This window comes from Neltuma alba, unplaced genomic scaffold (genome assembly GCF_004799145.2).
Source record: "Neltuma alba isolate B1F8T4 unplaced genomic scaffold, ASM479914v2 tig00010062_pilon, whole genome shotgun sequence".
NCBI lineage: Eukaryota > Viridiplantae > Streptophyta > Magnoliopsida > Fabales > Fabaceae > Neltuma > Neltuma alba.
Window position 1 is genome coordinate 197543 of NW_021635021.1, and position 14759 is coordinate 212301.

The 14759-nt window shown below is 31.0% G+C and overlaps 1 protein-coding gene across 5 annotated transcripts; it reads left to right on the forward strand.

Moving 5' to 3' along the window:
• The first annotated feature begins 3284 nt into the window (after positions 1-3284).
• LOC114754066 (dof zinc finger protein DOF2.4-like) lies at positions 3285-5282 on the forward strand. 5 transcript variants are annotated; one of them, XM_028942806.1, is made up of 3 exons: positions 3285-3558; positions 3771-4185; positions 4279-5282. In XM_028942806.1, the coding sequence occupies exons 1-3, from the start codon at positions 3499-3501 to the stop codon at positions 4797-4799; spliced, it is 996 nt and encodes a 331-aa protein (XP_028798639.1). In that variant the 5' UTR covers positions 3285-3498; the 3' UTR covers positions 4800-5282. The 5 variants fall into 5 exon arrangements, with proteins under 5 accessions (XP_028798639.1, XP_028798635.1, XP_028798636.1 ...); XM_028942802.1 differs by having other exon boundaries at positions 3771-5282; XM_028942803.1 differs by having other exon boundaries at positions 3774-5282.
• The last annotated feature ends 9477 nt before the right edge of the window (positions 5283-14759 follow it).

Below are 14759 nucleotides of genomic sequence, written 5' to 3' on the forward strand. Positions count from 1 at the left end.
GATGAAAGATAATATAAATAATTAGATATAGAATTAATAAAAACGCATTTAAAATTAAAAAAATCCCAAACTATATCTTTTAATTAAAAAGAATTGGATGGATTCAAAAATTTGAATCTTATAAAAAAATTGCGGGAGAAAATGCTACAGATATTAGTTTGTGTTTGTGTGGAGCCACCTTTAAAAGTAATCATTTACTCCATCCGGTCTTATGTAATATCTATTTTTTTTTTCATTTTTGTCTCATTAATTACATGTTACAACTTACATCATTCCATTAATTATTTAGTTTTTTTTACTCATTCTCTCTCATCCACTCTCTTCATAAAATAAGGGTGTTTTTAGAAAATAAAATACTGACTCTGATCCTTAATATAAAATTTAATTGTGAGTTGAATTTAGTCCTAAATATAAACGTGTTGCTTTTCAAATTTATGATGTTTTTCCTTAAAATATTATTAATTATAAAGGTTTCCGCTAAGGGTAGTTTTAATATATATGACTAAATATGGTAGTTTACGGTAGCCAATATATATTTATTATAAATAACTAATTTAACTAATATTTTTAATATTTTAATAAGGTAATATGGTTATATTTGTATCATACATATAATATCGGGTGAAGTATAATATGCTAATATTTTAAAAAAAAACATAAAGAAATGACAACTTATACCTGTGTTTTTTTTTTTTTTGACCAGCAACTTATACCTGTGTCGATCCCACCAGAGGGAGGCAGCTTAATATTAAAGCTAAGACAGAAGATAACAAGTTGTAAATTTAAATTTGTCGTCCCATGTATAGCTAGATTATATGATGAAGGTTATTCTCTGGAAGGATGGTTCTGATGATAATTGACATCTAATTTGCACGTTTTCATATGCTTTCTATGTCACACATCAGTGAAACCCTACATCACTTTCTACTCTCAATTTCAATAATCTGGCAGACCATGACTCATCTAAATTAATTACTCATAACATCATACCTTATTTGCTGCTTATAGGAAGCAATCGATCAATAGTTATTCTCAACATGAATATTTCTGTGTGTGAGATAAAAATATTTATCTAATAATTTGTATCATATTTAACCATTTTATATAACATTATAGAAAAATTAAGTTATTATTACATAGTGAACTTTGTAAATTATAATGTCCTTTAAATATAAAAAAAATCATCAATAATATGTGTGTCTCTTAAATCCTGATTAATATACGGGAGAATGCTTCAAGTCATGTGGTGTTTTTTGTTCTATCATTCAAATCTTTTTTTTTTTTTGAATGAATAATCTGTTCAGTTAATAGATCGGATTGAAAATGGTGGATTTCACAAATTATTGGATTACTCTTATTTTTGTTGAATATTTTTTAATTTCATTCAATTTATATATTTTTCTCAATCAAAATATAAATAAAAGATTTGATATTGATTTTTTAAAAATTTTTCTTAATGCACTTGTAGAAATACTTCAGAGTGTTGAATAAATTACAAAAAATTTTAGAATGTTGGATGCACTCAAAAAAAATATTTCAAGATATTAGATAAACCTTAACCCTTCTATTATTAGCTTTTAAATTATTACATAAATTTTATCCTTATGGTGAATAATGCATTAAATAAAATTAAAAATTATGTATCTCATAAATATCTGATTAATAATTTTATAGTTACACATAATAAAAATTGAATAAAATTATAAGGGCTAAAATTGTAAATAAAACTCCTTAGCTATACGTCACGTTTTTAAATTATATAAATCAAATTATATGTTGAATAAAATAATATGAATGTATGAATACATACACCGGGTGTGTGTAATGCAAGCTACTATCCTTTTCATTTGAAAACTCACTGCATGATTCTGGGAAGAAAGTGGAAACAAAAGATCAATATGCTTAAGTAGTTCATTAATTAATTACAAAGTAAAGCTTTGATTATTCTAACTTTATGATCTTATCAAATTACATCTTTCTCTGTCCAGCTGCCAAATCTACATTATTGCAACCTACATTATTGCAACCTGTATGTATGGCACAGTAGAAAATAATTAATTTCATATGAACTGAAAATAAGTGTAAAGTAAGCATAAAATATTACTCTCACTAAATAATGAAGAAGCCCATATATACAATAATATATATTCCTTTTGTCTTAAATATAAGACCTATTTTGTAGTGTGGGTCTTATATTTAGGATCAGAAGAATACAATAACTTTAATTTAATTATTTTTGTAGGAACGGATCGACTAGGAGAAACAAAGGTACGTACGATTGTGACTCTTCCACCCAAGACCACCCCACCATCACTTCATGACTCTTCACCTTTTTAATTTAAAATTCAACATATAATATCATTCTCTTTTTGAATACCTCAATCCTCCTCCTCCTCCTTCTTATTATTATTTTTTTGATAGGCCTCCTTCTTATTATTATTATTGCTACTACTATTATTATTATGATACTCAGTATCAGATTTAATCTTAATTAATTAAGCCGCCTAGGGTTTCTCTCTTTATCTATCTATGCATGCATGGTTTATTTGTTCTCAAAATTAACACATATATTTGGACTAGTTACTTCGACTAATGAACTCCTCTCCGTCTCTTTTAATAATATTTAATTTTGACATTCATGCAAATATTAAAAAAGTAATTAAAATTGGTTGATGTATAAATTCTTTTCTTCTTTACAATTCTACCCATAATTATTTGCTAAATTTTAACTACTTTTTCATTATAGTTTAACTATTTACTGGGGATATATTAGGACACATGTTCTAATTCTTCTTAAAATTATGAGAAGGGTCCTATGAAAAAGAGCACCGGATATTATAATACTAAATGTTAACTTTTATGAACATGGACCAAAAGGTGCATTAGACTAGATTTTGGTCGATAATAAAGTTAGTTTTTAATTCTTATATATTATTTAATCACAATCAATTTATTTACTGTTCTGGCATACGAGACTAATTAATAAATCTTGAGTAGCTACTTTTCTACACTGACACTACTTTTCCGATTCAATGGCCCGAGAGATTTTGAAGGCAGTACTTAATTTGGACACATCCAATATTCATGCTTATTTAATATTATGAAGAAGGGGCTAATGTTGAGAGACACAATAAATTAGAGAAGAACTTGATGGTGTCCTACAACCCCACAAATTTCAATCCAAGAACAAAAAAGAAGATCAAAGAATGGCTAATTAAATAGAGAGGAAAAGGAAATTAAACCCGGGGGGGGGGGGGACTTCAATCCAAGCACACCCTTCCCTTTCTTTCCCCACACACAGACTCCTTTATCTTTCCGTCTCCCTCTGATCCCTCTCTCTCTCTCTTCAATTTTTCTCTGCAACTTCTCTCATCATCTTTCATGTATTGATGTGATCCCTCCACCCACACACTCTCCAAACAAAGAACCCATCAAAACTTTTGCTAAAGAGAGAGGACAAGAACCATAAAGCCAACTTGCTCTCTCTAATTAAGAGCCATGGTCTACTCTTCTCTTCCAATCTATCACCTAGATCCACCACCCAACTGGCATCACCAGGTGATTTATTATAATTTTCCTTCCCTTCTTTCCTTTTCCTTCTTAATTCGCTAATCAAATTAGCTTTGTTGAAATCAGAATTATTCACACATATATATTCCCTCCTTTATTCATCTTGTTTTGTTCTATCTTGAAGATACCGCATATATATTATCAATCATAATTCAGTTTCTTTTTCTGTTTACGTTTTCCTTTTATTTTCTACACTTCAGCAGCTTGATCAGCAGCCAGAAGGGTTTATTCATGCCCAGAATTCCCCGGTTCCGCCTTCACCTCCGCCACCACCGCCTCCACCTGTCGGAGACGGTGATTGTGGTGGCAACAAAGGCTCGACCACGAGGCCAGGATCCATGGCGGATCGAGCTCGGCTAGCGAAGGTAGCACAGCCAGAAACAGCACTGAAATGTCCGCGGTGTGAATCCACCAACACCAAGTTCTGTTACTACAACAATTACAGCCTCTCTCAGCCCCGCCATTTCTGCAAGACTTGCCGGCGATACTGGACCCGAGGCGGCTCGTTGAGGAACGTGCCGGTGGGAGGAGGTTGCAGAAGGAAGAACAAAAGAAGCAAAGGAGCTAACATCAGGTCATCAAAATCTCCCAACAACAAAGTAGCATCTACATCAGGTTCCATTATTTCCAACTCTTCTGCAAGTGCAAATAATTCCTCAAGTAACTGTTGCCCTAATAGCGATCATCATCATCATCATAACTTGATAGGTCATCGCTTACCGCCTCCATTTCTCTTCCCTCCTCCTACATCTCATAGTTACAGTGACTACGACGTCGTTTTTGGGGCAACAAACATCAAACATGCTGATGAATTTCAAATTGCTTGTAATAATAATTCTACTAGCTCAGGTGGTATAATTGGAAATAATAATAACAACAATGGCTTTGTTACTACTGAGCAATGGAAGCTACCAAGTCTTCTGCAGCATCATCAACAGTTTCCAGCAGCAACATTCTTGAGTAATTTGGAGGCACCAGTAGGGTTATATCAGTTTGAAAGATCAGAGAACGTTGAGATCCAACCTTCAAGGACATTATTATATTCTGGTGCTACTACAGTTAAAATGGAGGAAAATATGGATCAAGTTGTGGGTTTATCCAAGAATCTTACGGGAAACTCAGAAAATAATAATCAACAATTCTGGCAAGCAAATAATGGCAGCAGCGCATGGAAAAGCAACAATGTTTCTATTAGTTTTGCTTCTTCTTCCACCAACCATCTCCTGTGAGATCTGTATATGCTACTCCAAAGTATCTTAAAATTTCCTTCTTCTTCTTCAGTAGATCATTATCATTATCGAAGCTCTCAATATTCAGACTGTACAATATAGTATGCACTTTCTCGTATATATGTGTGTGTGTGTGTGTGTGTGTGTTGACTTTTTAATGCATTATTATTTAAGAGATTTCATTCCCATAATTGTTCTACGAAAGAACCGGACACAAGTCAGTTGTCCCTTTGGATTGTTACTTGGGAAGAAGAAGAAGAAAAGATGAAGGGTGATCGAGCACATTATGATAGGTGACTCTTGAAGCTACTGTTATTGCTCCATTATTATTTCTCATTAATGATTTCACTTCTTTTTGGGTATTATCATGCTGAGAAATCGGCTTATTTGTTTATATGAATGTTTTTGTATGACTTGAAAGGGTTAAGTTCTGGCAAAGAAAGGGTTATGTTGAGTTAATATATATATTTATAGCTAACAGAGTGAAACTTTTTATACTAGAACACTTCATGAGATATGATGCCATTTTTTCATTATGTGTGTGTATATGTGTATTGGATTTACTAATAGGAATTCAGAAGTTACGGCGGACTCTGAGTAATCCAAGTTGAATGAATTTATATCATACATGAATATGTATATAAGGCTTTTTTTCAATACAAGACGTTGAAGCTTATTAAAACGTCTCCATTCAATACAACTTTATAAAGCCGAGTTGTACCGTCAATATAATTAATTTGTTATGCTTTTATACTTTATAGTTACTTTAATTTTTTTTTTCTGTTACTCCTTTTCTTTCTAGCTACTACATTAAAAAAAAAAAAGTTTCAGTTCTCTTCATCAAAATCTCACAGTAGGAAAACAATTCGTTTCGAGAGAGAGGCTAAAATAGCTTTTATAAATATTCCTTGGTCACACTACGAATAGAACTGAGTTTCTTTCTTGGAGTGAAGCTGTGAAAAGAACAAACTTGTATATATTGTTAGCCAAACAAACTATGAACCATTCCTTGTCAGGACAAAACTAGAAACTTTCATATTTGGTGGGTTCACAAAGAGTGCAATATTATTAGTAACTTGGGTGTTTGATATATATATATATATATATATATGTTCATGAAAGATGATCTCTTTGTTACCCATGCATAACTGCTTATATATGTTTTGTCGCGATTTAATTATGAGCTTTTTTTTTTTTCAATTTCAAGCTCTTTATTTTGATTTAACAAGTCACATTTTATTTTCTATAAAACAAAACAATGTTTGCTTTTTGAACTATTTAAGCATAGTTCCTATAATTTTTTAAAATATTATAAAAATTAAGCTGTACCGAGTGGAAATTTATAAACCAAGTTGATAATTGAGAGAATTTAGCATGAAAAGTATATTATTCCGATAACTTTTTTATTTATCGTCCGCTTTTCTTTTTTTAACCCATGAGATTGGCTCTTTTTCCCTTCCAAGGAAAATAAAGCTCTATATTGGGACCCACTTCAAAGGGGAATCTTCTTCACTGCAAACAGACAAAGCAAGACGCTTTTTTTTTTTTTTGGGTAGTAATACGAATATGTGTGTGTGTGTGTGTGTGTGTGTGTGTGTAAGGAAAATTGCCCAAATGAAATGAAATTGTACTTGTTGAATAGGTGAAACTGAGTGTGATCAGGGATCATATATATATATATATATATATATATAGCCATCTGGCTAGGTAGGAAGATACATTTCAAAGAAACGCCAAAAGTCCTCTCAAATATTCACAGATCAGTAATCAATTATATTCACAAATCGAAATAGTGAAACACATATTCTTTAATTCATTGAACAATATGTGAAAAACCATGTATAATTTAAGAAAATAAGCAAGAATACAATATAGATATCGATAAACTTCGATATACAATTAGGCAAATAAGAGAAGACACAGAAACTTCATCATCATCTTCCTATCTTTTCAATAAACTGAGATAAACAAGAAAAAGCACATAGAAATCATCAATGTGAGTGATGAGCTGATATATTATAAGCTAAGTAATGATTACAAATAAGGTGTATGATTATGATTTGATACTCATACGATAATTCAATGGTGGGGTTTTGAAGATGGAATCTATGGGGTTCCTGTGTTTTGCTTTTTTGCAATTACCAAAGCTTTCTGATTGCCTTTTTCCATGGAATAAAGCTATTCCAGTCACAACAAAAACGCAGTCAAAAAAGTTTCTCTCTGTGTGTGTGTGAGAGAGAGAGAGAGTGCAAGACCAGAATAAAAAAGTGAAAAAGAAAACAACGAATGAAGTTGTTTTTTTTTTGGTCGGTTGTTACAAGCTCAATGAAGAGAAAATGATCCCAATATTGTTTATAGCTAGCTAGGTTTTCTCATAAGAGACGGCAAAGTTTATTGCGCAATTAATTACTCCACTGATTGTGTAGGCGAACTCTACACACACACACACACACACACACACACACGTTTTATAGTATTAGTTTAATTTAATATGAAAATAAAAGCTCCCAATTAGTCAGGCCAAAAGAAGTATTCCAACGTTAATTTTATGCATGGATATCAATTTTTTTTAAAAAGAAAAACTATAGTTGTATATAAAAAATAGCAGATTATTTTATCATCTGCCTTACCTTCTTGAAATTAGGCGTCTCTCTCTCTCTCCCTCTTCAAAATTTAGAAAAAAAATTTATAAAATTTGGAAGACCCAATTAGTCTGGATGATGTAGGGATCGATACGTGCAAAAGTAGAGATGATTATGAGTATGATGATTATATAGCATAAAAAATGTTTTTCCACGGAAAAAAAAAGAAGAAGCAATGTTAGCTTTCACCAAGGCACAAGTACAAGTGTACAACATTAATTATTGTCCAATGAGCAACTTGTTTGGGTTTTTTTTTTACTTTGTTAAAAAATAAAAAAATAAAATAAGAATGTTGCGATGCAACATAAATAAAAATTGAGAAAGACTCTCTAGGTTTTTATTTTAATTTGGACAGATAGAGATCAGACTTTGTAAGTTCACAGCATTGAATTTGTTCCTTCAGATCGTGTCATTCATTTAATAATTTGTTGACAAGTTTTGATTATATTAAATTTGTACATGCATAGAGAAGGAAATGAGAAGTGATGAATGTTTTTGATATGCCACCTCAGGAGCTCAATATGCATCTGTGTATAATGACTATATAGGGACTTTTTTTCCCAAGATCAATAATGAGGTAGCAAATTTGGCGTTTGGCGTATTTTACCCAAAAAAAAAAAATTAATTACAATGAGTTACCATTTTTTTCTCTTTTCTATAAAATATAACTCTAAATACCAATGGGGATTGGGTCACAACGTGACAAACAAATGTTTGAATCCTCATTAAGAATACGCCCACATTTAGTATTTAGTATTTGATAGTATTTCGAATATGATTACTTTTTATAAAAGATACTTTTGTTTTGCAAGAAAAAAGTATAACTCTAAATGTCATAGCTTGTTTATTGAATGTGATACATAAAGAGTTTATATTTTACATGAGTTGAGAAAATCCCAATCCAACTCAGAGTATGTTGGTTGGTAGGTTATATGGTCCAACCAATCAATTTATACAAATTTGTCCTCATAAATATCAATAATTTATAAAACCTAAATCCAATCTATATAAGCCATACTTCCAACCCACATATTACATGATCTATATTCACATAATCTAATGTTAAATTTTTTTTCCCCAAAAAACATAAACATCACATACGTTAGCGTTATTCTTTAATTTATTCGTGTAGTAATAGGAGCCATTTGACTCAACCGAGACTTAACATCTCATCAAATCTTACATAAGATTTGCATGTTTGATCCTCCATAAACATAATAAGTGTACAAGTTTTTTCTGTTGATCGGATGAAAGATGATAAAAAAAAAAAAAAACTTCTTCAGTATAGCATATTATAAATTGTGCCCAAAAAAATGAAAAGTTCCGCCTATACATTACATGATAATTAGCTCGTTTATTTTAGCTTGCAGGTAAATGATCCAAGTTTTAGAAGAATAGTTTTTATTTAAGTTGGATTTTTTCTAACTCAATCCCTACAAAATAGCTTATGTTCAGGCATGAGCCAACCTATCTAACTTAACCTATGTTCCCCGCCCTACCCGATTGGCCCCATCCAATCAAAGAATGCATAGGATCATCGTAGGTTGGGCTAGGCCATGTGTTCTGGGGCCAACTATTTAGACTAAATAGATAATAAAATGTTTTATTAAAAAAAAAAAATGAAGAGGATCTTGTTTCTTATGTTCATATGCCAAGCACTTCCTAAGAGGAGGAGCTCGGATTTCGGAAATCCAAGCAAAGAAGGTGTGATGTGGGGGACATGTCCAGGCGTGAATGAATATGCAGTGTTTGTGTTTTGCTACCTTTGGCAGCTTTTGCTTTTTTAAGTGACACCCTTCTCTTCCTTTTGATTCCCTTCCTTCTTTGGTTGCCTGCCTCAGCCCCACCTTTCCTCTCCCTCAATCATCCAATGAGAATTTGGTAATTCATGTTTTCTTAAGTGACAGCTAGATTTGTAATTCATGGTAGCAGTTTAGTGTTCAAATTAAAACTTGATGTAACGTTAGAGATGTAAAGCCAAATATGAGTTAACATAGAAAGATGTCCAATATTAAATACATTGTTAAGGGGTAAATTTGTTTCAAAACTTTTCATTCCGGAGAATTGGACATCCAAATGTTTTTTTGGATGCAAATTTGTCCCCAAAGCTTAAAATCATAGCAATATTGCCTTATACTATTAAAAAACGAGTGTATTAAACTTTTGGGACAAAATTGCTATGATTTTAAATCTTTGGGACAAAATTATACTCCATAAAAACTTATGGTTTTCACTAGTGTCTTTGAGTGAAATATTTGGGAATAAACTTGCATCTTAACCCTAATAAATATAATTAAAATGAAAAAATATACATACGTGAGAAATGTTGATAGACTTCATATCTTAAGATTATGGGTTAAGATATGATATTAAATGTATCGATATAAACTTCTGCTAGTTAGCTCTTCTAATTCCATCAATCACACAAAAGGTTACTTGGATACATGTTTAACGCAATGGAATGCAGAACATCATCATCATCTTTATCCAATACGTACTTTGGTCCAAAATGAAGATACAAAACAGCATAGTTAAGATCAAGGTTAAAAAGAAAAAAGCATAATTAAGACAACTCAAGTTCCTAGGACAATCACTACACAAAAAAAAAAAAAGAATTACCAGCGAAACATTTCTAGCGGTTAAACAAAACCACTACAAATTCATACATTTTTAGCGGTTTTCAAACAAACCGTAAGAAATTTGTAGCGCTTTGACAGAAATAGCATGGGCCCCACAATTTTCTAGCTGTTAGAAGCAAATCGTTAGAAATTGACTGCCAGAATTGTTCGTGCGTTTTCGCGCCAAACTTCTAGCGTTTATTTTCTAACTGTTTAGATAATAGAACCGCTAGAGAATGCAAATCGTCATTTCATTCTCTAGCGGTTTCTAAACCACTAGTAATTCAACCAACTTTCCAGCGGTTTTAAGAGAAACCACTAGAAAGTTTTTATTTTTCCCGAGGAGTTGTGACACGTGGCTGAATACAGGAGGTGGCGTAGTGTAACCGCTATAAATTTCTAGCGGTTTTAATAAAACCGCTAGAATTTTCTAGCGGTTCTTGTAAAACTACTAGAAAATTGCGGCCTATATATACCCCCCACCGCGTCATTTTCACTGTTTTGGCAAATTTTGAAGCGGAGCTCCGCCAAATTCTTTTCACGAAGTATTTCCAGATCCAGATTCAGTTGCAGATCCATATTTTCAGGTAAGAATAGTAATTTATTTATAAATAATTTTTTTTATTTTTTATTTTATTTATTTTATTATATTTTTTATATTAAGTTTGATAGACTAGCTTAATTTAGTTAGAGTTAATAAATTTTTTTTTTTATAGTAGGCTAGTTTTTATACAGTTAATAGAAGTAGTTATATTTTTTTTGATGAGTTAACGGTAAATTTAAATATAGAAACATATGTTTTTCAAATAATATTATTTGATATTATTATTTAGAATTAACAGAAATAATTATTATTTGGTATAATTATTTATTTTGAATAATTGTTAGTTGTAAAATATATTTTTTTATTACAATTGCTATTTGCTATTATTAGGATGAGTAGTCGACCAGGGAATGAGCCGATTGATCCTGAGAGAGCAGGACCCAGCAAGGATCGTCGTGGTGGGGGTCATGATGCTGGTGAGTCATTCCCGAGCATTCGTGACTACAATCTGAACGAGGAGGATATCTTGAGCTTTATGGAGCATGATGATATCCAGTAGACTGAGGAGGCTCATTTTTAGGGAGATGAACAACCCCATGATGATGCTGGTGAGGAGCAAGAAGAGGAGGAGCAGGTTCAAGGGAATGAGAATCCCTGTACTGAGTAGCGTCCTATTCCCAAACGCCAGATCGGTTTTGAGGTATAATTTGAGGATAAGTATTTATTTAACTTTTTTAAATTTGACAACTATTTAATTTATATAGAAATTATTTTAATTCAATAATATATAATTAATTTCTTAATTAAATTTTGTAGACTCTGAGGGGAACGGTCTTATAGGAGGCTAACAGCCAGAGAGCTGTTTATGATGATAAGCGAACAGGTGGTTGTGCCGCTAAATGAATTGGACCAACCGACCAAGAAAGATGGCCAGCTGCATAACAAGTATGTGTGCCTTCTTGATTAGTAATGGACCCTGTTCCCCATTTATGTGAAGGATTGGAAGAAAATCACTTAGGAGAAGAAGCAACAAGATTGAGAAATGATGAAGGTAATATAAAATTATTATTTATAATTTTTTAATTTAAATAAATGAATATATATATTTTAAAATTATTTAATTGTTTGATTATAATTATTTATTTATTTAATTAATTTGTTATTTATAATATTTTTAAATTAGTTAAATGAATGTATATTCTTATTTAAATTACTTAATTGTTTGATTATAATTTGTTATTGATGTAATTTATTTTTATTCATAATAGTTTGAAATTAGTTAAATGAATATATATTTTTTGTTTAAAGTACTTAATTTTTTGTATTTAAATTTTTATTTATTTAATTAATTTATTGCTTATAATATTTTTAAATTAGTTGAATGAATATATATTGTTATTTAAATTACTTAATTGTTTGATTATGATTTGTTATTAATGTAACTTATTTTTATTTGTAATATTTTGAAATTAGTGAGATGAATATATATTTTTTATTTAAATTACTTAATTATTTCATTATAATTTGTCATTTATTTCATTAATTTATTACTTATAATAATTTAAAATTAGTTGAATGAAAATATTTTTTATTTAAATTACTTAATTGTTTGATTATGATTTGTTATTGCTGTAATTTATTTTTATTGATAATATTTTGAAATTAGTTAAATGAATATATAATTTTTATTTAAATTAATTTATTGTTTGATAATAATTTGTTATTTGTTTCATTAATTTATTACTTATAATAATTTTAAATTAGTTGAATGAAAATATATTTTTATTTAAATTACTTAATTGTTTGATTATGATTTGTTATTGCTATAATTTATTTTTGTTGATAATATTTTAAAATTAGTTAAATGAATATATAATTTTTATTTAAATTACTTTATTGTTTGATAATAATTTTTTATTTATTTCATTAACTATTACTTATAATAATTTAAAATTAGTTGAATGAAATAATATTTTTATTTAAATTACTTAATTGTTTGATTATGATTTGTTATTGTTGTAATTTATTTTTATTGATAATATTTTGAAATTAGTTAAATAAATATATAATTTTTATTTAAGTTACTTTATTGTTTGATAATAATTTGTTATCTATTTCATTAATTTATTACTTATAATAATTTAAAATTAGTTGAATAAAAATATTTTTTTATTTAAATTACTTAATTGTTTGATTATGATTTGTTATTGATATAATTTATTTTTCATTTATAGTATTTTTAAATGAGTTAAATGAATATATATTTTTTTAATAATTTCTTTATTCCATTTATAAAGGGAAAAGACATGGCAGGAGCGGGGATACACACCCACCTATGGTGAGATGTGGCCGATTCTGTACAGACCTCGAGACGGGCCTGCATCGGATGAGGTTGAGGAGATGGCGGTAAGTAATTAATTAAATATTAATATCATATCGCAGTATAAATATTATTTCATACTAATTAATATCTCTATATTAATTTTGATAGGCACAGATGACTTAGGTCAATACCGAGCTACGTGAGTCTTAGGGGTCTGCCTTGGCTCCCACCGTCTCACTTTTAGCGGGTCGTGGCCGAGTGCAGCACCCTAGTCGAGTTAGCGGGCACGGTCTTGGACCCACACCGACTAGGTTGCCTTGCTCGGGTTGCGCTGGCCCTTTATACACTGCAGGGAGCTCTCAGGCAAGCATAGGAGCGAAGCGGTCGGGTTCCTCATCCTTAGACGAGCTGTGACAAGAGCTCAGGTGAGAGATGGAGGCCAGGATGGAGGAGCGTGATCGTCAGTTCCAGTTGCAGTTTGACCAGTTAAAGGTAGCTGCTATGGCCATACGTGATGTGGTGATCACTATTGCTCCAAACATCCCCGATTTCTGAGATCCCTGACGTACGCTTGCCACCAGTCCCGCCCTTGCATGACCAGCAACCAGTCCAACCCTAGCACGATTAGCAGCCTGCCCACCCCTAGCAGAACTAGCAGGAGGATCCAGCGCCTGACAATCACGATGATGCTGCTTCTGCCCCTCACCCCTAATTTTCCCTGTTTTCCTTGTGTAGGATTTTATTTAAATTTGGATTTTATTATCTTATGTTTTATGTGGATATTTATTTAAATTTTATGTGCATTTTTTTTACTTTTATTATTTATTTCTATAATTTTATTTATATCAAGTATTAATTAATATATTGTTGCATTATATAAAACATGCTAAACATATATTCTTTTAACATTAAAATTCATTCTTGGAATATGTATTTTAATATTTAAGATATCATGGAATTTTTTAAATTTTATGCATACATATATTATTGATACCTTTTAATGCCTATTTATTATTTTAATATTTTTGTAAAATTTAATTTAATAAATATTAATTTATTCTAACAGACATTTTCTAGCTGTTATAAACCGCTGCAAAATTGTAACATATTAACAATTTCAAGCGGTTATTTAAATTTTAGAAAATTCATGGGAAATTCAAATTTCCCTCCTCCCTCGAACTTTTTAGCGGTTAAAAACCGCTAGAAAATAAATAATCGTTGTCAAAGAATTCTAGCTGTTATAAACCGCTAGAAAATATATAACCGTTATCATATTCAAATTTCCCTCCTGGCTCGAAACTACTAGCAATTTTACACCGCTAGAAAATGCTTCTAAATTCAAATTTCTAGTTGTTAAAACTGCTAAAATTCTAGCAGTTTAGAACCGCTACAAAAATTTGACCGTTATGTATCCGTTGGCAGCCTCCTTTATAAGCTAAGGAACTCCATTTGAAATTTATTTTAACTTCTCTTTGAGCTTCCCATGTCATATGTTCACGAAATTTGAGCAATATTAGTGATGGATAGGTCGTGGATCAACTTGCACCAGTCGACTCCACAATACTTGGCTGGTCTAAACTATTTCTTGGATTTTGCTTTCACCACTGCCGCCGTAAATGGTAAGATTCAGTGTCCATGTCCTAAATGTAATTTCAAGAAGTGGCATCCCAGAGATATTGTTATAGAACATTTGATCTTTAAGCCCTTCCCGCAAGAGAATGTATTTTGGCAACTACATGGGGAATGACCAGATATGGTTGCTGAGTCAGTTCCAGTAGTTTCAGGGATGGGAGTTCGAGTGGATGAAGCCAATGCCATGAACGATGCTATGCA